Raw genomic sequence first — 27083 nt, 5'->3', positions numbered from 1 at the left:
ACTTCATCAATGTTTTAGCAAGCTTGGGATTGTTGTCCTTGGACAGAAGAAGGCTAAGAGGAGATTTAGTCATTTTTAAAGTCATGAACGGGCTTGTCAGAATAGATAATGAGAATCTGTAACAACTCATAACAGGATCAAGAACCAGAAGATGCAGGTTTCACTTGATTTGAAAAAGCAAATGTGAGACGAGAAAGCAAATTGTCCCGAACAGTTCGAATCCAAAATGCACTATCAGGAAATGTGGTAGCTGCAGTTGGAGTAGAGGCATTGAAGAGGACATTAGATAATTATTTAAATAGAAATAATGTGGAGGCTAATGGACATAGAGCAGGAGAATGGGACTTACATATAATGCTAATTTGGAAAGCAGGGGCAAATATGATGGGCTGAATTGCCTCCTTCTGCCATATCACCTCTGCTAGTCTATGATCTTTATATACTCCTCTATTTATAAACTCAAATAGTATGTGCTTTTTAACCATCATGCTCACTTGCCCCGTGCTATATCTTTAGGAATTCTTGTATATAGACAGCAAGATCTTTTGCTCCTGCACGATTTTCAAAATCATGTCATTTATGGTGCCTTTGAATATTAATCCTCCTGAGGTTCTTTATTTCACATTCTCTACAGTAAAGGCCATTGGCTATGCATCTGCCCGCTTCAACATCTTGTTCATGTCATCCAGGGGCCTTTGACCATCCTCTTCACGAGGTACTGTACTGTCAACTTCACATTACCTGTAGATTTCACGTTGAGACTTCTTACGCTGAGTCTGGGCCCTTTATTAAGAATTTCATTCTGTAAAACTTTCTGAATCAGTTTTGAAATCGCAAACAGGTTAAACATAGTTATACGGTTTTCAACTTGTTTTGGCTGCAATTCAGGAGGTCAGCATACAGGAGGTCATCTGTTCAGTAGTATGGGTATGGTCAAAAAGCTCTATTTGATTGGGAGATGGTCATCCAATAGAGTTGATCTTTTCTGCCCTTTGGAAGGACCTGACCAACTGCAGCGATGTAAGCAGGCAGTTCACTGACACCTTCTCAAGGGCAACGAGGAGATGGATAATAAACACTGCTCATGCCCATGACACCCATATCAGTTTAAGGAATAAAAGTAATCCCTGAGCTGGTTGTTTATTCACACAGTCTCTGCAGGTAAAAAAAAATTCTATGAGGAAGAGAAGTTGTTGCTTGCACTGTCTTCTTGGATTGTAATATTAGGAATTATCTTCGGGAAGTTTTCAATACAGGAGCCAGGCTTGCATTGCAGAGATTGGGACACCAAGTAACCTTCTGTACATCCACTTGCTTAAACTGTCAGTAATTCTTACTTAGTACTTTCGTAGCAACTGTCCCTGGCACTCCAGAGTAGTAAATTTGACATTAGGGCAAGAATCTTTTAAATGTTTAGACATAGATAAGTATAAACATCTCACCATTATGTAAGCAATGAGATATCATAATTCATTCACTTTTCTGTCAGTATAAAACAATTATATGTAGATGTATTTTCTAACAGACCTTGGAGATTAAATTAACTGAAACTGGCTACAATTGAAAAATAAAACAGATATTTGTGATACACTGTTTACCCAAAATACAGTAAGGAATACCCCTTTAGTTTGCTACAGTGGGAGGAGGGTGTTGGACATATTTCTCTTCTGCTTGTGTCTTGTAACTTTGAACATGCATTGTGGTCATTTGTCACAGAACAAATCTGGCTGATCTCCAAAATACCTTCTCTAGATAGGTGTAATGACATATCAAGCGCTTTGCACTGCAATGGCAAATAACATTTCTTGAAACACATTGCCTCATCCATCAAATCTTTTACTGAAAAGGAGATACATCGTTACAAGCTCATTATACAGGAAGTTACATTGTTTTCTGTTGACTAATAGTTATATATATATAATTGTCAATTAAAAAAATGGAAATAACTGCAAATTACTGCATGAATATACGATTCACTCAATTGCATCAAATTACTCTTTATTTTAAGATCATTCAGAATAAAAGGGTTAAATATACTTTTAAAGAGTCAGAGGCAAATTTGGTATTGGCATGTAAAGTCACATTGTCCCACTCTCATTAGAGATACACAACTGGTAGTAAATTAAACATAGAAGTTAAAAATGCCTCAGACAAGGGTGAGAAGGCAAGACCTGCACAATAATCACAGTTAGTATAGGAATTGAACCTGCACTTTTGGTGTCATCCTGTTTCATAAACCAGCCATGCAGCCAACCAAGCTAAATAACACACATGGCATGCTGAGACTTTGTAATAATTACAGTGACCACCTGAATTCCCCAGTTTAAATCTTGCCTGTATAATTCAGTGATAGTGTACCACATGTAGTCTAAATAACATTCAACCTGATCTTTATTAAAAGTATGTAAATAATTGAACTACAGAAGTATTGGTGAATAGTGCCACCTTCTGAAGTGAACGATTGCTGCTTTACCATAGAATGAGACGGCCTTAGAAATGTGGTTCAAAGATGTCATTCATCTTGATTTAAAAATTGTTAATTTTTTATTTGCCCATTTCTCCTCACTGATTGAAGATGGGGCACACTCAATATTCATATAATCAACAGCTACTCACAGATTTCTCAATCAAATTAGTGGATAGTGTTGATCAGCTAGAATCCTGGTGCAGCCCAATGTTACAGCTGCCCTCAACCAACTTGAGATATTTTGAACAAATCTGAATCTCTTATTATGATGTGGTTGTTACTCAACTACAGCTCAGACCTAAGACTTTGAGGTTTATCAAATGTTTCTTTGTATCATTAATGGCACCTTTTGTGTATTTACCAAAAGTCAGTGCTTATCAGTAATCAGCAGCTAATGTGTAATCCCCATATTCATCACATTTTCAGATGGAAATCCAACTCAAAAAGGCAACAATATAAATTATTTCCATTAATCCCTCTTCAGTTCACAAACAATGAATTTTAATTACATAACCTTTGCAGCCTTAGACTGACTTGGTTATCATGGTGGGGAAGATTTGGGCAACAGGGAACATGTAATTGAGTTGCATCAAGTTGTCCTATTTGAGGTCGGTGAAAACACTGCTGACCATGTCATTAATTTCACCAAACCTATTGTGCTAACACCACTGTGCTCCCGCCAAGCTATGTCTTGATTTCCAAATTTTATCCTTATTTTCAAACCTCTCCATGGCTTTGTCCCCTTCCCTCCGCATCTCTGCATTCTATTTTAGCCTCAAACTTTCTATCTTCGTTCACCTAACTCTTGTCTCTTGTACATCCTCAGTGTTTAATCACTCCAACAATGGTGATCGTGCTGTTATTTATTTTTGTCCTAAATTCTGCAATACCTTTCTTTGCTTTCTGCTTTAAAACATTCCTTAAAATCGACCTCTTTGACCATAGTTGTAGTCATCTGACCTAATATCTTCTCATGTGCTTCATGTTATACCTTGTTTTTTAATGTTCATGCAAAGCACCTTGGGACATTTTAATTTCATTACAGAAGCTTTATAAATGTAAGCTGTTATTGCTGCTATATTATAGACAGTGTTTTGCAGTTTTTAAATATGAAAAGATGAAAGCTATATTTCAAGTCCCACATAATTTTTAAAAAATGTGTGAACAAGGAATAAGAGTAGACCATTAAGTCCTTAAAGCTTGCTCTCCCATTTAATAAGACATAGCTGATCTGACTTAAGTCCAACCCCACATTCCGGCATAGCCCCAATAACCTTTCAACCTCTTGGTAATCAAGAATCAAACTACCTCTCCCTTAAAAATGTTTAAAGATGCTGTATCCACTGCCTTTTGTGGGGAGGACTTCCAAAGACTCTCAACTCTGAGCGAAAAAATGCTGTGATATCTGTGTTTTAAACAGAGTGTCCCTTTTTTTAAAATAATGACCCTTAGTTTTAGATTCTCACAAGAGGAAATACCCTTTTGAAATTCTCCAATCAAGTCCCTTCAGGATCTTCTGCTTCAATTAAGTCACCTCTGACTCTTAATTCCAGAGGCTAAAGGCCTATTCAGCCTTTCTCATAAGTCAATTGCTCATTCTAGTAAATTGAGTAATCCAGCTCTGAACTTCTGGTGATGCAGTAAGATTCTTCCCCAAGTATGGTGACCAGTGTTGTGTGGTCACAAAACGTCAAAATGATTTCAAATGCCTGATTTGAAATCACTATGAATTTAATTATTTTACAAAATGTATGACCCAGACTGGTGATTACAGCAACAGGTATGCCAAAACTCCTGAACACTACATAGTCCGCCATTTCATAATGCTTAACCAGCAACACTTCATTAATCAATTCTGAGAATCTAAAAGGAAATGATTCCTAAACAGAGAAAAGTGAGAACAGTTATTGTATTAAACAAAGGAAACACTGAGGTGATCCGACTTCACTACCTTTACTTCCACGGGAACAAATGCACTCGTAAGCATAATCACAAGGAGTTGGTCAGGACATCAGCAATGAACATTTAAGGAAGACAGCCACTTAAATCTGTGTTGTTAATCTTTGTAAAACAGTTAAAAAAGAAAATCTTTGCACTAAGGTCCATAGAATGGATCCTGATTTTTAGATTAGATTCCCTACAGTGTGGAAACAGGCCCTTCAGTCCAACAAGTCCACACCGACCCTCCGAAGAGCAACCCACCCTTACATTTACCTCTGACTAATCTACCTAACATTACGGGCAATTTAGCATGGCCAATTCACCTAACCTGCACATCTTTGGACTGTGGGAGGAAACCGGAGCACCCGGAGGAAACCCCACGCAGACACGGGGAGAATGTCTATGTGGAGTTTGCACAGTCACCCAAGGTGGGATTTGGTCCCTGGCACTGTGAGGCAGCAGTGCTAATCACTGAGCCACTATGATGCAGATGCCACAAGGAAATGAAAACATTTATGTTGATGGTGTAATTTTGTTTCCTCAATGGCAATCTAACTAAACCACTTTACAGACTACTTTACAGAGATTACATTTCCTCGGGAAAAAATGACTGCTCTTGGTATAGTTTCCATAGCACCACCTGATGTAAAATGAGAAACCACAGATCCAGTCTAACCAGCGTAAACCTGCAATACACGCAGTTTTAAAATTGACAGATGGCCTTATTGCTGAAGACCATTACCCTGATGCAGTATTACCAGTAGTTTTAAAAGAACACTTTTCACTTGGTAACAGTGGTCATTACCAGGCTTTCCTAGTGACAAAGTCTGTGATTCAAAAGCATTATTGGTTATGTACCTCTGATGACGACGATGGTTGATACATTTATTTAGTCCTTTATATATAATATAAAGTGGCCCATTAATGTCTAGAAGAAATAAAATATTCAGCACATTATTGTTGGGATATGCCGAAGTAATTCAGCTTTTGACACTGAAATATGTAGCCCATGGATGTACTTGACTAGATGCATGCTTGCAATGTAAAAAATGTAAAGTTGTTTATAAAGTAACAATTCTGTCTAACAGTGAGATAAGATAAATAAATCTCCATTATGCTTGTCGTAACTAACTTTATGACTTGTTTGGGGAAAAGAAACAAATGGAATCATAGAATTCCTACAGTGTGAAACAGGCCCTTCAGCCCAACAAGTCCACACTGACCCTCTGAAGAGCAACCCACCCAGACCCATTCCCTATACTTACCTCTGACTAATGCACCAAACCTACACATCCCCAAACATTGGCAATTTAGAATGGCTAATTCACCTGACCAGCACATCTTTGGATTGTGGGAAGAAACTGGAGCACCTGGAAGGGAACCCATGCAGACAAAAGGAGAATGTTCTCTTACCTGTCACCTGGTCACTTAAATCAACAGTTATATCAAGGCATGAAGATGTCACTCAACAAGCCAACCAGGTACTAAATGTGATGTTTTCAACCAGTAGGGAATTAAGGGAGAGTTATTCTCTAGTCACTGAACTTTGTGCATTAGCTATACATGCTTAGAATTTGAATGTGGTGGTTGCTGCAGACTAGCAGATTTCTTAGGCAAAAGGTGAGGACTGCAGATGCTGGAAACCAGAGTTTAGATCAGAGTGATGCTGGAAAAGCACAGCAGGTCAGGCAGCATCCAAGGAGCAGGAAAATTGACATTTCGGGCAAAAACCCTTCATCAGGAATGGAGGCAGGGAGCCTTCAGGGTGGAGAGATAAATGGGGAGGTCGGTGGGGGAAGGGGGGGGGGGTGGGGAATGGGGAGAAGGTAGCAAAGAGTACAATAGGTAAATGGGGGTGGGGATTGGAGGTGATAGGTCAGAGAGGAGGGTGGAGCGGATGGGTAGGAAGGGAGATTGGCAGGTAGGACAGGTCATGAGGATGGTGCTGAGCTGGAAGGTTGGAACTGGGGTAAGGTGGGGGGAGGGGAAATGAGGAAACTGGTGAAGTCCACATTGATGCCCTGGGGTTGAAGGGTCCCAAGGCAGAAGATGAGGCGTTCTTCCTTCAGGTGTCGGGTGGTGAGGGAGCAGCGGTGGAGGAGGCCAAGGACCTGCATGTCCTCGGCAGGGTTTCTTGTCCATTAAAATTTGGTGAATAAAGAAGCTTGGCCAGCATACAAGGTCAGTGTCAAGTGCAGAAATTTGAGCAGCCCATTCTGTACTCTCCTTCATTATTTGACATTGGATTACTGGGACTACTAACCACCAAATAAGAAAACAACAGCTTGTACATAATGTCTATCAACCCCAATGTGATTAGTAGAACTGGAGAAACTGCAAGTGGATCATAAGGGGTCTATTTAAATGATTTATTCACTAAGAAGCAATAGAGTTTCATCGAAAGTGATGGTTAGTCATGAGCAATGTTCCCTCTAAGCTGCACAATTGGATGTGTGCAACATTTCCAGGGTTCCGTGCATGGCAAGTGGCATTGGTACACTGATCACAGCATTGACTTCGGTACCTGATGTTGCCGCTGTACATGGTCCTTGGTGTCCAGCGCAGGCGGAAAGAAAATTAGAGGGAGTCATGGTCATGATTAACTTCTCTTTTCAATCTAATTACATCTTGTTAATTATTAACAGCTACTACTTTCAGTCTGTTCCATAGGTAAAATCTGGGAAATAGGGAATACAGGTAGCATACTCTGGTGTACATGCTACAGGGTTGTTCTCGCATCTTTCTACACCCAGAGAAGGATCAATGTAGACAGCATCTTCGGCACTAATAGATGGATCAGTCTGAAAGTAGTTTACTGGTTTTAAATAGAAGCCAACACCATTTCCAGCTGTGGCAGTATTTGGAACATCCTCTGAGTGGGGAATGTGGAGAAATCCTGCTGTAATCCAAGCTACCAGATCCTGTCAATAAACATGAAAAGAAATAGGAGTTTGGTTACAATTTTGGCACAAAACTGATTAAAAAGCAATACAAATTGTCTTCATTCCTTTCCTGAAACAATGGGGGTAAAACTGACCACCACTAGCAGAGCAAAATAGACGAAAAGTCAGAGTCATAGAGCTGTACAGCGTAGAAACAGACTTTCCAGTCCAACTCATCCATGCTGACCAGATATCCTAAATTATTCAAGTCATGATGACATTGTAGATGGACACTTGGCCCACCAGCTTATACTGAATCACCACTGGGGGTCCTTCTTCCTAAGTGGAAGCTTAATCAGTGGCATGTAAAAGCAACAAGACCTAACCAATTCCAGCATCATATACAATTGCATTCTAACACAACACAGTGATATCTGGAGCCTGAGTAAAATCTGTCTTGAGACCAGGGTAATGATGCCAATTATTGTTACTCAAAAGGTACCCTGACTGGACTCAGCCAACCCAGCACATTGTGTTACCATGGCTTGTTGGACTGCACAGTGCAGTTACCTTTCAAATGTCCTGTGGTACACAACAATAGCCTGGGATTATTCTCACACCACTCTCAGTTTCTTTGGGTAATCACGACTGTAATCCATAGTTGGCAGATCCAGAAAAAATGTATCTCCACAATCAAACAATTTTTTAATACACATATTAAAACAAACCTCATTTTGAATACTTTCATCATCAATAAAGCCAGCAAAATAAACAGCAGGATTCCAAGGGTTATTCTGATTGTAAATGCTGCTGCTTCTTTGTTCCCTTTCTTTGTACTTTGTCACTGCCAACTGGTACCTACATTGATTGAAACAATAATATTAACTCACCTTGGATGTGAAATGCACAGATTCAAATACAACAAGTTGCATTTATGTAAGGTCTTTAAAGAATAAAGTCCCTAGGCACTTCATAGAAGGTTTGCAACACACATTTTGATGTAACATAAGATGGCAATAGGCAGAGTACCAAAAGGATGAGTCAAAGAAGTATTTTTGAGGGAGCACATTAAAAGAGGAAAGAGAGGCAGAGAGGTTCTGGAGCTCTAGACCTTTGGAGGCAGTTGGAGACTAAATACTACAGAAAAGGAGACATCGCTGTAGATATAAAGGTTAATGTGAATGAACAGGGCATTTGGATTGCCACTCGTATGGCAACGGAGAGAGTTTGGGTTTGGCATAGAGAGGATGGTAGATAGGAAGCAGACCAAAAAGCTGATAGTACAAAGATGAAAGGAGAAAAGACAAGGCAGGGCTTGCATAGAGGAGATGAGTGAACAGTGGATTAGAGACAGCTATACAAAAAGGAAAGTCATGACGTGGAGGTGCTAGTGTTGGACTGGGGTGGACAAAGTTAAAAATCACACAGCACCAGGTTATAGTCCTACAGGTTTATTTGGAAACATTAGCTTTCGGAGCACTGGTTCCTTCATCAGGTAGCTATGGAACTTCTGGCCAAAGTACGGGTCGGACGAAGACTGGGTTTGTAAATATTTGAATTTATATGTCAATGAAAAACAGCCTTACAGTCAGGAGGAATCAGATTATGCTTAAGTCAGAAGAGCTAGTAGCTGAAGGGCTACTGAGGGTACACTTTGTAACTAAATCATGGTCAAACATCCAGAAAAATATTCAAAAGATATAGGGCTGAAGCAAGGAGCATCCAGAGGTGTTGTTGCAGGAAGCTCAGGAAGTGTCTGTGAGATATGGTGTGTGAGAGAGAAAGAATGAAAAGAGCTGTACAGCTGATAGAAAGTTTAACCCTTTGTGATTTGGTTTGAATGCACATTTGTTTGTTGGTGATTGAATGTTTGCGCTTTATTCCCTGGAGCTTGAGTTCCAGGACTATTTTGAATCTGATTTTTATTACGGAAACTTAACATGAATTCTTTTAAGGTTAAGGATTCTATAGTGATTATAAAAACAAAAATGATAACTCCTGTTCTTTTTACAGGTCATGACTGCCTTACTATCAGTTTCTAACTAATCTCTTTTATCTTTACATAAAAGTGATTTATGGAGGACAGTTGAAGTTTCAGTTCAATATTAGATTGTAGCAAAAACAAAATCTTATGGTTAATATCTGTGACCTTGGATTCGGCCATTGTTCATGCATTAGAAGTTTTTTTAAACTTGAATAGATAAATTCTGTTAAGGCAGCTCCGATTATTTCACGACCTATAGCATTGTAATTGAGCAATGATTGGTCAGGACTACTTAAGAAAACTAATGTTGGATTTAAATTAAGAGACTAAAACTGGGTAATTATAGTGGATTTCAAAGTGGGGAACTGTATGCATTTTACATTTTAAATATTGAATACTGAATAAATGAATGGAAATATATAAATATATTTACAAGTTAGGAACAGGCTTTAAAGTTAGTCAAGCATAAATTGATGAATTGGTATTTGAAGCTATGGAGAGCAAGAAATATTGTAATATTTCTTAAAAAAAAAAAATTCTCAAGGCCTAAATAAAACATTGGGTGATGAAGAACGGCCATGAGGTGGCCCTAAGGCTGTTCAGTTGGTTACATCGGGTCAGCGATTGATCTGGCAACATAACATGAGAAGTGGAAACAAAAGGCAAAAATAATGATAGCCCACGGTTGATGAGATAATAAAGAAAAGGACAAAACTAAAAGAAGAAAGAAACCGAAATGGTCAGGGAGGAGATGTTAAGGGGTCTGGTGGACAGGAACAAGGATCGAAGTGGAAATGCCCACAGGCGGGATGTTATTACTGTGAACGGACGGGTCACTTTAAGAGAGAGTGTCCAGATTTGAAAAAGGAAGTAAAGACCGTACTGTTTATGAACCTTGATGAAAAATAGAGGTGTCAGGAGTTCCTGCCCCCGGGGACCCACCAGGAACCCTTGATAAATTTAAAGGTGGGACCTTATAAAGAGGATGTCGTTTTCCTAGTCGATACAGGGGCAGCAAGGTCATCCTTAAAATTTAAGCCCAAGGTAGGGGGAATGAAAGAGTTTATTGGATTATGGTAACAGTTTTGCGATGAGAGGCACGAAGAATCAGTTTTGCGCTCTTGACAAAATACTGCCACCAAATTGGGACTGAAGTAACTGCAAATGGTGCTATGAAGTCTGTTGAGGTTCTTAAAAATGAATGTGCTCGAGCAAAACAATTACAGAAACAGAATGAGAAAGCACAAGTGACTGGTAAACAAACAGAATTGTGCAATTACAGTTGTAAAAATGTTTTGGTCATTTGTTGCATTTCCACCCTGAATTACAGATAATGATTTTTATATTTATATAATATATAATTAATAATTAATATTTACAATAAATCGATTGTGCTAGCCTGAATCAATATTAATTGGCAACATCCCTTCATGCAGTCTCAGTGACCTGTCATATTGATCCACGGTTAATTTAAAACATGACTGCATTAATTTATTGTTAATTAAAGAATGGAAAGCTGAATTACTGGCTGATGAGGTAATGAAAGAAGCAGCTCTGAATCCACAGGAAGTGGTGGTTTATTCCCTAATACCTACTGTCCCAGGTCCTCGGGAAGTTCCTATCTCTGGCCACTGCCAATCCCAGAAACTAAAGATTTGTTCTTAAAGAAGTATATGCTGGGCTTGTCCTTCTCTTTATCTTTCCTCAGGAAACAGGCTTCATTGGCATAGACTCCACCCCTTGAATTCACCGTTCATCCGATCTGACCGGGAGATTGCGCCATAGAAAAATCAAGGACAGGGACTAAATTGCAACCGGACTGGGAAGGGCCGTATCAGGCTCTTTCGGCCACCGAAACGGCAATAAGGAAGGTGGAGAAAGGCTGGACTCACTACATTCGGATCAAAGGGCCAGTGGAATCTCCAGTTGAGGAAGAAGTCTGGACAGCCGAATCAACGCAAGACCCGCTGAAACTCAGGCTAGAGAGACTTTGAGTAACTGATTATACAATGGTGACACGAGCGCAGGATTATTTCTGTAGGATTGTATATTAAGTCTTTTTGTGCTTCAGCACGTTTTTTTAGAATGCTGGAGATGTTTAGAGTTATGATGCTAGCCCTCTTAGTATTGGGATTTTGTCAAATATCATTTTCATATGTATTATTAACGGTTCCTGAGTCTGATAATCCACAAGTAATAGATGCTGATGCATGCAGCTAAGTAAATTGTGGGGATGTAGATAATCAGAGGCAAGACCGCAGCTCAGAGATACATCTTAAGTCCTATGGGGATGGCCTTGGGGATGGTACTTGGTATAACGGTCTTGTCACAGTACACCGGGCCCCCTTCTGACCAGCTCGCGATTGCCCTGATAAAAAGTGTAACCCAATATACCTAACAATAAAGAAAACCACATGGCACGATGCTATTCTGGGCGGGGGGGGGCACCTATGAGATACAATTAGATGAAACATTTGGGATAGAAATGAAAGCAAACGGGAAGGATTTCTCATGCTGTTGTTTTCAAATTAGTGTAGGACAGGGAAAACAGGTAGAACTACTGGATAATAAGGTACAACCTTTCACCCCTCCCGATGACCCTAAAGTAGTAAAAATTATAGAGATAAAGGACTTGAAACAGACTATCGAAATAGAAACTGGGTAAGGGGGTGCAAATGCCTGGGTTGAATGGGTAAAGTATACTGTAAAACGTCTGAACGAGACCAATTGCTATGCATGTGCCTCCGGGAGGCCAGTGGCCCAGGTGGTTCCCTTTCCGCTCGGGTGGAAGCGAGACAGGAAGGGCATGAAATGTATGATAGCCCTGTATCAGGATGAGACTGCATGGAATGATAGGAATTGTACCTCCCTATCTCTGATGTTCCCTCCCTTGGAGAAGATAGATTTAAAAGCACCCCCTCTACATTTTCCGCCGCAGTTGGAAATCACATGTCGTGAGTGCGTAGACGAGGTACAAATCGGTCGAGAGATTTGGGGGAGCTGAAATTATGTACAGAGATTAAGAATGTTACCGAAACGGAGAAGGGAGGGAACTACTCAGCACTAAAGGTTCCCCGAGCGGATCTGTGGTGGTACTGTGGAGGCAAAATATTGAGACCCACACTACCTCCGGATTGGAGAGGGATATGTGCAATTGTACAATTGGCAATTCCATTTACCCTGGCATTTGAGAAGGAAAAGATAGTAGGGAAAAAGGGAAGGGGTAAGAGATTACTGTTAGATACTTCTTTCGATGACAGGATTTATCTTGATTCTGTAGGAGTCCCTAGGGGATTACCTGATGAATTCAAGGCTCGTAACCAGATTGCAGCAGGCTTTGAGTCAGCTCTCTTTTGGTGGGTAACAATTAATAAAAATGTAGATTGGATGAATTACATTTTCTATAAATCAACAGTGATTTAAAAATTATACAAGAGATGTGGTTAAAGGAATATCAGAACAGCTTGATGCGACAAGTAGGATGGCATGGGAAAACAGAATGGCCTTTGATATGATTTTAGCAGAAAAAGGGGGTGTGTGTGTGATGTTAGGAAGAAGCTGTTGTACCTTTATTCCTAATAACACTGCACCTGATGGTTCAATTACTCGGGCCTTAAGGGGATTGACTACCTTAGCAGAGGAACTGGCTGAGAATTCAGGAGTAGACACATCTCTCACGGGATGGCTTGAATCATGGTTTGGAAAATGGAAGGGGGTGGTGGTTTCTATCCTTACTTCCCTGATAGTAGTAGCCAGGGTATTGATGGCCATTGGCTGTTGTATCATACCCTGTATACGAGGGCTCACCCAAAGACTGATTGAAACAGCCTTGATGAAACAGATGGCTCTAAAAGGGAATCAGGCAGAGGACCTTTATCGACTAAATAATGAGGGGATGAGTGAGACCAAGATGGATGAAATCTCTGGAATGATGCGTGCGAATTTTGGGGGTGATACAAGAAAAATGCAGAAGGTAACAAATGGTAATTATAGAAAAAGGGGAAATTGTGGGACATAGGTAAAGTAAAGTAGTGTTACTTCTGTAATTATAATTACTTATGCAAGGTAAATGAACTCACATCAGTGTGTAATTGTTTCAACTAAGAGCTGAGTCAACAAGAATGCAAACTATGTGGAGGAAATACATAATTGTTTTTGTATTAGCTAAAATTGTATGCAAGAATGAAATGTGACTGCAAAACAATGGTAGAAGTTACAGACAAATAGATAAGGTGCTGTGAGGATGTAGGTTAAGCCAGATATGCTTGCACAAGCAGTAGTTATAAGCATCTGTTTCCACTTTTACAGAAACACAGGAACAAACCCCAATTAGAAGGTCATAAGGATCAGTATGGTTGGGGAAAGCACAGATGGAGGGAGTAGATAATACTTAACAATGGGCCACAGCAGGATGTGGTCAAATGGCCTTGTGAGCATTTTGTCACAGACAAGGCCGGAAAAGGCAAGAGATAAACAGGAGTAATGGGTGCCGGTCTTAGAGAAGTGGAAGATGTAAACAGGGGAGGAGCAATGGGATAAAAAAAGGAACCAAATTACATAAATATAGTGTATTCATTGAATTCAGTGTGTGGGTGTCCCTGCCTTGTAGACAGTGGACATCGCACTCTCTTGCAAGGGTAAAATAAATGACACTAATGATTCAGATCTTGTCTCGGACTGAAACTATTGAAGTGAGTGAGTTTGTTTCTCACACAATACAATCCATAACATTTTGAGTACACAACAATATAACAGCAACTATGAGCTAAAGAGGTAAATGCACCCTACCTTTGCCAGGAAATAGCTTTTTCTTCTGGAATTTCTTCGGGTACACTGTCAGGATTGAAGCTCACCACTTGAATCCTGTAACCACGATAATGGTTCCAGTTATTTGTACGATCTTGATTTACAAAATTCAGATATCTAGGCATTTTTGTCCCAGCTCTGAAAGCAGCCTGGTTTTCTGTCTCTAATATCTGCTTTTTCACAGTGGCTACATATACCTTCTGACCATTTTTCCATGGCACTGATTTGAGCTCATATTCCACATCCTTTGTTTCAATAGAGTTACTTGTTCCTAAAAGCAACAAAAGTAGATATGAGTGGATGATGATTCAAAATATAAAATGAGAATTTCGTATTAGATTTTAATCTTCATTTATGCTAACTAAAACCTGAATGGGAATATGCATTTGTAATAGTTAGAAAATAAAAATCAACATACCAGTACATCAGGAACTTCCAACAATTAATTTCTAAAAGTCTTTTGTTGGCTTTATGTTGCAAAGCTAAATTGAAATACACATCGATGGCTCAAAGTTAAAAATCACACAACACCAGGTTATAGTCCAACAGGTTTATTTGGAAGCACTAGCTTTCGAAGCACTGCTCCTTCATCAGGTGTTTGTAGAGTATAAGATCGTACCCTGTTCTTATGAGGGTATCCTTGAGTACTGCCAGGTGCCCGTCATGTTTTTCCTCATCTGAACAGATCCCTTTTTTAGATTAGAATCAGTCTGACCATTGTGGCACAGACAGTCTCACACATTAAATGCATTATCTGGGCCGACATGACATCAATTGTTAAAGTTCATTTGAGAATGTAACTTTTAAAATGTTCTGCGATTTACATATGAAAGAACTGAAACCAACATGTTCATTCTACACGATGAGAAACTTAAACAATCCAGGTTTTTTTCAATATATAATTTCAGTTACATTACACTGTAAAACTTTTGCTATAAATTTTGTGTCTTACGATGTTATTCTCCACGACCACCTGAAGGAGCAGCGCTCCGTAAGCTAGTGCTTCCAAATAAACCTGGTGTTGTGTGATTTTTAACTTTGCACACCCCAGTCCAACACCGGCGTCTTCAAATCACGGCATTGGTTGCTGTTATTCTACACATTTTGCATTGTTACAATGACAAACTACTCCACTGTATGCAACGATGCACGATAGTAATCTTAGTGGTTGTTAGTTCTAGTCACTGTAATATACATGGATACATTTTATAATAAAACCTTGAAATATTATTTTTGCCTCTACCGATGCAGGTAAAACCCCTTGATGATGCTTATCTTGAACCCCACAACATAAGAAACATGCTGTGGATATTGAAGAATCTGATGGATATTTACTCCAGTTAATGATTTTCTACAAACTCTTTTTTGACTGGGCTAATATTATTTTTAATAGGGCATATCAGCAGAGCCTGCATCCAGTACAGTGTGCAGCTACAGTTAGTGAGTTTGGGTGTTATTTGGGGTGTGTGATATATTGGATGCTCAATGTAATATTTATCCATAGAGTTAGATCATTCCTGATGAATGGCTTTTGTCCGAAACGTCGATTTCGCTGCTCCTTGGATGCTGCCTGAACTGCTGTGCTCTTCCAGCACCACTAATCCAGAATCCGGTTTCCAGAATCTGCAGTCATTGTTTTTGCCACCTTTATGATTTTAATTGTCTGACCTTTCCTGGAATACTTTTAAATTAACAGAAGCAGAGCAGAATTTGCAAATTATTTATGATTTAATTTTACAGTCCTTCAATTTTCCACTGATCTGATTTCTTGAGATGTGGATGTCCTACACAGAGGATTTTTCACTGGCTTGGAATGTATTCAAACTTGCTTAGGACATTATAAATTTTCTTTCTGCTAATCTGAGTGATTGTATTAAACACCCCCACAACTTCAACCATCAGGTTTCAGACAATAGTCATTGTTAATTAATTAATTGCACGTCTTGGCATGGGTCTTTGCTCAAAATTGCAGTACTGCATTAAACATTCAGTCCAATAATGTGAACGTTCAATGGGCAGCCATCCCGCAGGTAGAAACCACACAGAAATATTAGTGTATAAGGAGACTATTCAGCCCATCCTGTGTATGCCAGCTCTCCAAATGAGCATCTCGCCTAGTGCCATATTCGTCATCGCTCCATAACCCTGCACATTGCTCTTCAAATCATCATTTAAGCCCCTATTGAATGCCTCTGTTGTAAATGCCTGCAGCACATGAACAGATCTGAACAACTTACGGCAGGAAAAGGATTTTTCATCATATAACTATAGCTTTTTTTCACCAATTTCTTTATATCAATGCACCTTCATTGTCAATCCTTTTACAAGTGGGAACATTTTCTCAGCATTTACTCTGTCCAAACCTTCTATGACACTGAATCAGATCTCTCCAGCTTTCTCTACTCCATGGAGCACAGTTCAGGCTTCACCAATCTACCTTCATGACTGAAATTCCTAATCCCTGGAACCATTCCCACAACCTCATTTGGAGTATTGCATACAGTTCTGGTCACTGCATTATAGGAAAGATGTGGAAGCTTTTGGAAAGGGATCTGAGTTGATATACTAAGATGTTGCCTGGTATGGAGGTAAAGTCTTATGAGGAAAGGCTGAGGGACTTAAGATTGTTTTTGTTAGAGAGAAGAAGGTTGAAAGATTACTTAATTGAGACATATCAGATAATCAGAGGGTTAGATAGGGTGGACAGTGACAGCCTTTTCCTCGGATGGTGACAGCTAGCGCAAGGTGACATAGCTATAAATTGAGGGGTGATAGATGTAGGACAGATGTCAGAGGTAGTTTCTTTCCACAGAGTAGTGGGGGCATGTTGTTACGCACCACCTGCAATGGTTGTAGTCTTGCCAATTTAAGGGCAGTTAAATGGTCATTGGATAAACATATGCATAAAAAATGGAATAGTGGAAAGAAATCAGAGTTAATGTTTCAGATCCAGTGACCCTTCCTCTGAACCAATTCTGCCAGACCTGCCAAGCTCTTCCAGCAACTTCTATTTTTGTTTGATTTATCGCATTTGCAGTTCTTTCGGTTTTTAATCTATAATTTTGTACCTCATTGTTTTCACAAAATCAGAGAATTGTTACATCACAGAAGAACACTTCATTTATCATGTCCTCACCAACTCTCTGATAAAACATGAAGACTTTAAACCATTTTTTGCTGCTTTCCTTTCACCCCTACAAATTACTTCCACTGAAATGATCATCTAATGCCCTCTTGAATGCTTGGTTTGAACTTGCCTCCACAACACTTCCAGGCAAAGCATTCTAGACCTGAAGAACACATTACATAAAGTCAGTTCTTCTCACATCACATTTACTGGTTTTGCAAATCACTTGAAATCTGCAGTCTCATTCTTCTTGTTTTGCAAATGGGAACAGTTTTTCCTCTGTATACCCTAAACAGGCCTCTCCTGACTGAAAAGTTAAACAAATCCCCTCAGAATCTTCTGAAAGTTCAATAACAGTTCATATACAAGCTGCAAGAACTGGTTAAGACTAGTGTTATCCCTGTCTGTCTGGTCATAAAGGGGTTTAAGAGGTACAATGAGAATGTAACTAGTACCGTATGTGAAATAAACAGTGATGTCACGAAACCCCTAAGGTGTATGGGGTATGTCCACAACTGACCAGTATCATACATTCAAATAAATGCCGATGGGTTTGGCTAGTGACAGTGTTTAGTGCACAGTGTGTGCTGGGTCTCAACTGCACAAGCTGCCAAAACATCCAGATGGTAATGTGATCCATTGTTAATAAAGTATCACAGTTGTGGCAATGCAGGGGAGGCCATTTAGCCCATTGTGCCTGAACCAGCTCTACTCGTCAGTGTCAATCTCCTGCCTTCTCCTCACATCCCTGCATACCATTTCTGTCCAAATAATCATCCAATGCCCTCATGAATGCCTCAGTTGAATCTGCTTCCATCACATTTCCAGGCAGTACATTCCGCACCCAAGCTACACATTGTGAAAAAGTATTTTTCCCCAAATCACCAATGCTTCATTTGTACATCATTTAAAGTCTTTTCCCTCTCGTTCTTTTGCCTTTTATAAGCAAGAACATTTTCTACGTATCAAGCTAGTTCAGATTGCTCATGATTTTACAATTGTACCCACTATGTTATATTGTCTTTCAAAATTCTCCTGATCAGAGTGCATCACTGCACACTTCTCTGCATTGAACCTCATCTGCCACCTTTCTGACCGCTCTAAGAACTTGTCAATGTCCTTTTGGAATCCCATGCTGCTCTCCTCACAGTTTACAATTCTTCCAAAATTAGTGTTACCTGGAAACTTTGAAATTATCCCCTGCACACTGAGATACAGATCATTAAATTAGGAAAAGCAAGGGTTCCAATACAACCCGGCACGGTGGCACAGTGGTTAGCTGCTGCCTCACAGCGCCGGAGACCCGGGTTCAATTCCCGCCTCAGGCGACTGACTGTGTGGAGTTTGCACATTCTCCCCCTGTCTGCGTGGGTTTCCTCCGGGTGCTCCGGTTTCCTCCCACAGTCCAAAAATGTGCAGGTCAGGTGAATTGGCCATGCTAAATTGCCCGTAGTGTTAGGTAAGGGGTAGATGTAGATGTGGGGGTATGGGTGGGTTACGCTTCGGCGGGGCGGTGTGGACTTGTTGGGCCGAAGGGCCTGTTTCCACACTGTAAGTAATCTAATTTTTTTTAAAAATCTAATTAATTAACCCCTGGGAATCTCCACTAAAAACCTTCCTATACAGGCCAGAAAATATCCATTGACCATTACTCTGTGCTTTCCATGGCTCAGCCAATTTTATATCCATGTTGCTGCCATTCTTTTTATACCATGACCTTTACATTTCCTCACAAGGCTGTTGAGTAGCATGGGATCAAAAACTGCCTGGAGATCCATATATACCACAACAACAGCATTATTCTCATCCACCTTTTTGTTAACTCTACAAAAATCTCCAGCAAATTAGTTAAGATGATTTTCCTTTTCGGAATCCATGTTGACTCTTCTAATCAACCTACCATTTTTTTCCCCACGGGACTACTAATTCTATCCAGAATGAACACTCTCAGAAACAAAAAAAAAACAGAAGTTGTTGGCAGCATCTGTGAAGAGAAATCACAGTAAATGTTTCGGCTCCAGTGACTCTGCCTCTCTAATTTCTACGCTCCCTTCCCTCAAAATGCTTGGACGGAGTCCCAATACCTTGTCAACTTCAAGTATCAACAAACTTAGATTTCTTTCTTATTAGTTTTGACCACCTCTAAAGTTTCCTACTGTGTCACCAGAACTGTACACAATACTCCAAATGAGGTATAACGAGTGCCAATCCAGGGTTAGGCATTAAGGGTACAAATCAAAGCTGTTGCTCCAGCGCAGTATTGAGATAGTGCTGCATTGTTGGAGTTGCTGCATTTCACATGAGAAACACAACCACCCTTTCAAATAGTTAGTAAAATTCCATGGTCACTGAAACAGATAATCTGGTTGGTCCCCATTACGGTTGAGGGGAGTCTTGTGTAAATTGTCTACTGCATCCCCAGTGATTACACTAAAGGTACTGCACTTGTTCTGTGTTTTCCCTCTGAGATGGCCATTATTTGTTTCTGTCATTGAGGTTCGTTTTCAGTTCTAATTTCCTCTACAAATTGTAAAGGTTATTATATACGGTATGACAGATCAAACTAATTTTGGTTTATAACTATGAATCGAACACTGTGTTGAAGGGGAGGTCTTGTGGCATTCCAATCCCTGAGCCAGAAATTCAGGGTTTGCCCCCATCTCAAGACTTGGTAGCCAAGGGACATGTCAATGTCACATGGCCAAGCAAGTTGATTATCAACCGGTAATTATTGCAAGGATTTCCAAAGGTGGGAAAGGTCCCTGGTCAGCTCATGTGGTTGTCAGCAAACACTCGCTAGTGAGTAAGATTGTCCACCGAGGAAATTCTGTGTCACTGGTCATGGGTTCTGTGGCTCCCTCTTAGTGGTTTATGAGACTGATCCTAGAGCCACATCTCCACGCGTACATTTTAGGGTTGAATTCCTCTAGGTGGACATCTATAAACATGGGAATGCTGTTGCACATCAGCAGCTATGTGGCCCTTGACAGAAGTGAGATCCAGTTCCAGTGGCAAGGAAATCTCGACAACTGGTGATCCCCTTGGTGCAGGAGTCTTTACCTGCTGTCACAGTCATTGATATTACATGGTTATCTTCCCCCTGCTTACCGAAGACTGGTTTTGGATTGTGCTGTTTAGTTCCTCCCATCTAACCTTACTGCAATGCATGGTCCTGCTAGGAGTTGAGAACTCAACGGAACACAAGCCTCCTCACTACAGTAAGGAGGCAGTCTACAGAATTGGAGCTTCAGCCCCACAGCCTCCCTGTGTTAACAGCCTCTGTTTATAAGCTCTTGTCATGGGTTTCATTCGACAGTCAGCGTTCTCCTTGCTTCTAGAGTCTGTTCAGGAGATTATTTCATATCTGTTCACCTATTTAAATCTTTTCTACTACATTGTGATTTCTCAGGAAGACTATTACACTGCATGGACATGCCTTATGTGGATGCTCCAACTCCAGGCAAAAGTTCAGAGAAACATTGCCGTTCGTATTCATCATATTGCAGAGATGTTAAGCCATTAAAACATTCAATAAACTTTTTCTACTTGCAGTACTCCATTGAATATTTTTGTATGAGTGCTTTGATTAAGGCAAAGAACAAACTAACTGCAAAGTTATCAGTTTCATCCACACTTAATAAAATTCCTCAACATGAAAACAGTTGCTTAGCCTGGTTGTGGCAACTTCCTTCAGGCATATCATCTTTTTGATCTGTATCTTGACCAACACCTACCCCGCATTCAACATCACTAAAATCTAAAATGGCCCGCATTTTGCAGTAACAAATCTGACACAAACAAACAGTCAGCATTATTACTGCTTTGAAACGGATATTAATTTATTTTTGGAGTCTGCACATGTGCAGTTAAACGTGGAAAGCCAGAAAATCTGGTTAATTCTATGCTTCCCCATAGGATACCTGTGAGGTTTCCACAGGCTATAATATGTAAAAATCACAGCTGTGATGTGAGCTTGTTATTTCCTCATGTCCCACTGTGCAATTTCTTAAAAATATTAACTGAGGTGTAACATGGTTTGCAGTGGCCACTAAGTTTAAAATTACTACTGAACAGCCAGTTTCAAAATATTTTTATATCTGTTGAATGACTAAGTTGTCTAGTGGATTTTAAACAAAATCGGATCTTTAAAAATAATTTTAAAATGCTTGTTCATGCTTTAATCCCACCCATAAATCCCTAATTTTCATTTTGTTCTCTGCTTCATTTGAAGTTAGAGTGAATTACTCAGCACATTTTAGTACTTGGTTTGCTATCTGTGAGGATACTTCAATGTAAATGGCTATTTCTCCCGCTTGCTAATATTGTGGCATCCCTTTCAGACAGCCCTTCACTAACTATTGGATTCAAACAGACATTCACAAAAGGAAAATCCACAGATCACTTTGATTTTTGTGAGCAACATTCATTGAGATCACTTATAGGTGCCTTCACTTAAAGTCACCTATCGGAATGATGTTGTGAAACTTGAAAGGGTTCAGAAAAGATTTACAAGGATGTTGCCAGGGTTGAAGGACTTGAGCTATAGGGAGAGGCTGAATAGGCTGGGGCTGTTTTATCTGGAGTGTCGGAGGCTGGGGGGTGACCTTATAGAGGTTTACAAAATCATGAGGGGCATGGATAGGGTAAATAGACAAAGTCTTTTCCCTGGGGTTGGAGAGTCCAGAACTAGAGGGCATAGGTTTAGGTTGAGAGGGGAAAGATATAAAAGAGACCTAAAGGGCAACTTTTTCACACAGAGGGTGGTATGTGTATGGAATGAGCTGCCAGAGGATGTGGTGGAGTCTGGTACAATTGCAACATTTAAGAGGCATTTGGATGGATATATGAATAGGAAGGGTTAAGAGGGATATGGGCTGAGTGCTGGCAGGTGGGACAAGATTGGGTCGGATATCTGGTCGGCATAGACGGGTTGGACCGAAGGATCTGTTTCCAAGCTGTACATCTCTATGACTCTAAATGCACCTGTTCAATACCATATTGCTGTTTGAGAGCGCTTTCTGAGCACAAATTGCCTGCTGCATCTTCTAATTACAACAGTGAGGGCATTCGAAAAGTATTAATTGTTTAAAAACACCACAGAGAATATCTTGACTTTAAAGGTGCTATATAAATGCAATTGTTTACTCTGTTTCTAGGTGTTTCAGTGTCAAAAATCCCCTTGATTTTTCTTTGAAAAGAAGAATGCCTTTTCCCTGTCATGGTGCTGCAGGGAAGAACCATCCACTTCCTCCATTTACTCAAACGCCTGTCTGAATCCCCAACTGAAAATGCACCAATTCAAATCACTATTGTAGTCATTTCGATGTTCGATGCCACACGTTGTAAATCTACTGTGCCACATGCTCAAGTGCTCCATTTAATCTCCAGCAAAGTTTCCAAACCTACATCACTTCAATATAGAACTGTTTAATGACTAGATGCTCAAAACATTTGCTCTGTAAACTTTTCGAAAGAAGCATGGAATGTGATTTACTCCGGGACACAAAGCATTCTTCCAAAAAAGGACAAGCTTGAGCAAAGCTCAAAACTGTCACTATAAAATGAACAGTGGTTTCTAGTCTAGCAACAATACCTGGGGTACAAATGCAGCCTTTGGTTTGTTGGGTTATCTAAGACTTGTCTTTGTGCTTTGCTTCAAGAGTTTTGTCAACTCAAAGTTTCTAAGTAAATCTTAAATATCTTTAAATGTAAGGAACACAGCAGGCATAAGACAACAGGTTGAATTCCTCATCCTGGCATAGACTTGAGGTGGATCAGGTAAGCTGTTAGCAATTAAAATAATTTAACGGAGTTATTATTGATCCCAATAGTTATTAATGTAGCTCCAATGATTTCCTTCCCATCACGTTTATCACACAGAATCAGATCCGGTAGTACAGGGGTTAATAGCTACATGCAAATAGCTACAGCACATCAATAATTTCAGATTACAAAGGTGGATGTGATCTATATGAACTTCAGTAAGGTGTGTGTTCGACAAGTTTCCTCATGGGAGACTGGGTAACAAGGTTCGATCTCATGGAACACAGTGAGAACTAGCCATTTGGATACAGAACTGGCTTGAAGGTAGAAGACAGAGGGTAGTGGTGGAGGGTTGTTTTTCAGACTGGAGGCCTATGACCAGCGGAGTACCACAAGGAACAGTGCTGGGTCCACTACTTTGTTATTTATATAATTGTTTTGGATATGAATATAGGAGGTGTAGTTAGTAAGTTTGCAGATGACACCAAAATTGGAGTTGTAGTGGACAGCGAAGAAGATTACCTCAGAGTATAATGGGCTTGATCAGATGAGCCAATGGGCTGAAGAGTGGATTTTGATAAGTGCGAGGTGTTGTATTTTGGAAAAGCCAGTCAGAGCAGGACTGATACACTTAATGGTGAAGTCCTGCGGAGTGTTGGTGAACAAAGAGAGCTTGGAGTGCAGGTTCACAGTTCCTTGAAAGTAGAGTCACAGATAGATAAGATAGTGAAGGCAGCATTTGGTATGCTTTTCTTTATTGGTCAGAGCATTGAGTATAGGAGTTGGGAGGTCATGTTGCAGCTGTACAGGACCTTGATTAGGCCACTATCGGAATATTGCGTGCAATTCTGGGCTCCTATCGGAAGGATGTTGTGAAACTTGAAAGGGTTCAGAAAAGATTTACAAGGATGTTGCCATGGTCAGAGGATTTGAGCAACGGGGAGAGGTTGAATTGTATAGGGCTGTTTTCCCTGGTGTGTCAGAGGGTGAGGGGTGACCTTAAAGGTTTATAACATCATGAAGAGCGTAGATAGGATAAATAGACAAAGTCTTTTTCCTGTGGTGGGGAATCCAGAACTAGAGGACATAGGTTCAGGGTGAAAGGGGAAAGATATAAAAGGGACATAAGAGGCAACCTTTTCACACAGAGGGTGGTGCGTGTATGGAATGAGATGCCAGAGGAAGTGGTGGCGGCTGGCACAATTACAGCATTTAAAATGCATCTGGATGTGTAGATGAATAGAAAGTGCTGGATCCTACCCCATGAATAGGATATAGGTTGAGAGCATGGTGCTGGAAAAGCACAGCAGGTTAGGCAGCATCCGAGGAGCAGGAGAATCGACGTTTCAGGCAAAAGCCCTTCATCAGCTCATTCCTGCTAACGTATTACCATAGGAAGGTAATAATCTCGACTGGTTTTTTTCCTTTGGGATGGGATTGATCAATCCTATAGACCCTCTTAAGTGTCTTGAGAATCGGGCTCTGCCTGAAGCTGAAAGGGGTTAACTAGGCAGTGCTTAAGATCTAGAATAATTCCAAAAACAAAAAAAGGCTACGAATAGATTACCTACAGTATGGAAACAGGCCCTTCAGCCCACATCGACCCTCCAAAGAGTAACCCACCCAGACTCATTCCCTTACCCTATAGTTACTCCTGACTAATGCACCTAACACTATGGGCAATTTAACATTGCCAATTCACCTAACTTGCACATCTTTGGATTGTGGGAGGAAACCAGTGCACGTGGAGGAAACCCACACAGACACGGGGAGAATGTGCAAACTCCACACAGACAGCTGCCAGAATCGAACCTGGGTCCCCTGGCATTGTGAGGCAATAGTGCTAACCACTGCGCCACCATGCTGCCTGAAATTATGGAAAATAAAGAACATGAAAGCATGGGAAGGGTTAAAGCATGAAGACCACTGGCAATCTGTGGAAGGCAGGATGGGATAAGAATAGTGGAATGATCTGACACCAATTAGCAGAATAAGGTTAAGGCTGAAAGGTCACTATGGTGAGATGAGATAATAGGAAAACTATCTCTACTAACTGTTAAGTGTTAGTATGACAGGATTGGGATCATAAATATTTGGGACATGTTATTAAAATATCTAATTAATAGTTAGTAGAGTCGGCTTGAGACAGGAGACTATTGTAATAGATGGATTAGCTAAATATCTATCATGACAGGTTAGTCTGGAATGGAAGATCACTGTAGCAGAGGTAATAATAAATATCTAATCATGACATTAGGAAAAAATTAAGTAGGGTCTGGAATGAAACACCATTGGTGCAAAGAGTTAGCAATAAATATCTAACCGTGACATTAGAATAACATTAAGTAAAATGTACAACTAAAGAGATAATGGGAACTAACATCACTGGTTTATTGTGTAGCTAGAGTGAGATACTTTGATTAATATAGTTGGCACTGCTCCTTCATCAGGTGGTTGTGGAGAATAAAGATTGTAAGACACAGAATTTGTGACCTACCTGCTACATCCAGATCCGCCTTAAAGTGCAAGAAATGAGTGTGAATATTCCCCAAAACGTTCTCTTCAAGTTTGGCTCCGTACAGAAGACCGCCCTCATAAAGAAATGAGGTCAGTGCATATCCTGAGGGATGGACCTTGGTCTCAATCACACCGTTGTGGTGGAATATGTAATCGAAGATATAATCATAGTTGGCCACGGTGGAGGCTGACCTTATGACCAGCACACAATCGGCCACTCCCCCGTAAGAGGGAGGTGTGTTCCAGCTGAAATAGTGCCGCCTGAGGGGCAATTGTTTATTCTGTTCAAAGATACAGATGGAGTTCTTGATCCGCCTTGGGTTCTCACTCTCTGAGAAGTGAACCGTGTCTACAAAAGTTGCACTGTACGGACAGTCCACCCCTCTCACCAGTTCATTGACATATTTGCCAATTCCATAATTGACGTCGAGAAACTTGGTCCTCATGAAGGAGGGCGAGTCACCTCCATACACAGAGTTGAGCTCCTCCACACTTAGTTCATAGGCGATTCTTTCCTCCCTGAATTGGATATTGAACAACTGCAGCCCATTGACAGTGCTGTGGCGGAAAGCAAATTGCCAATTGAAATATCTCACATGGTTATGGAGCACAGAGTAACGGCGACCCTGGGGCTCATATTGCAAAGGGGAGATAGATTTATGTTGGACATGGGGTTTCACTGAGGCATAGTCCGGATCGGATTGATCTCGGTGCAGTCGGATTTTCCTCACGGTGCCGCGGTCATACTGAGCGACCAATTCCTCAATGCTATCAAAGTATTGGCCATTGTAAAAGACCTGCTTCACCTTCCACTGGGAGGGATTGGAGCTGCTGTGGTCAATGAGCACCTCAAAGCCCACTGGGTGCATAAAGAGGCCGCTCATGTTTCTCAAGAACGGGAACCAGGTTTCCCGGTCCCCTGCTTTGAAACCGCGAGGAGCAGAGTCCAAGTGGATCAGCGTTTTCCAGTCTAAGCCGAAACTTTCCCGAATAACCCGAGAGGCTTTTTCCAATTCCATTCTTGAAATGATGGTTTTATATTCGAAGCCTGTCACAGGTCTGGAGTGAAAACTCAGGTTCTGGTACTTCTGGGAAGAAATGTCTTTGTGGTAGGTTGGATGAGGAAGGGGTCCCACCACATACTCCGTGATATTAGGCTCACTCTGAGCTCCAAATACCACCACCGCTCTGGCTTCTCTCCTCGGCTGGGGTTCCTGCTTGTCCAAAAACTTTAAGACCTCACTTTTCGGGGGGAGGTGCAGTTCGATCATGTAGATGTAATTGTCTGATGGAAGGGCTTCACCGCAGTTCACCAGCTTCACTCTAATCTTCTGCCTCAGGTACTGCACCACGCTGGTTAGCTCCTCACTGTCCAGATCTTGAAATACCAGACTCTGAAACCTCTCCTCACGCATCTCCTCCAGCACATCTATGAACTTGGTGTACTTACAAGTTGCCGATTTCGCGAAGCCCACTATTAAGATCCAATTCAGGGCTATAATCGCGACCAGAGCCACCGCCAAAATAGCGAACAAAATCTTCAAATTCATGGCGAACCAGGAAACAGCTTTTCCCCTGTTTAGCTCAGGAGTAACA

At 40.7% G+C, this 27083-nt stretch overlaps 1 protein-coding gene across 1 annotated transcript; it reads right to left on the bottom strand.

The window, feature by feature from the left end:
* Positions 1 to 1820: 1820 nt before the first annotated feature.
* On the bottom strand, positions 1821 to 27083 carry LOC140465777 (amine oxidase [copper-containing] 3-like). Its single transcript, XM_072561539.1, has 4 exons — positions 25468 to 27083; positions 14063 to 14351; positions 8019 to 8148; positions 1821 to 7329 (listed from the first exon to the last, which is right to left on the bottom strand). The coding sequence occupies exons 1-4, from the start codon at positions 27035 to 27037 to the stop codon at positions 7063 to 7065; spliced, it is 2256 nt and encodes a 751-aa protein (XP_072417640.1). The 5' UTR covers positions 27038 to 27083; the 3' UTR covers positions 1821 to 7062.

Source organism: Chiloscyllium punctatum, chromosome 42, assembly GCF_047496795.1.
Source record: "Chiloscyllium punctatum isolate Juve2018m chromosome 42, sChiPun1.3, whole genome shotgun sequence".
Taxonomy (NCBI): domain Eukaryota; kingdom Metazoa; phylum Chordata; class Chondrichthyes; order Orectolobiformes; family Hemiscylliidae; genus Chiloscyllium; species Chiloscyllium punctatum.
Note: the sequence above shows the minus strand (reverse complement) of the source record. Positions and strands in the feature narration are given on the sequence as shown.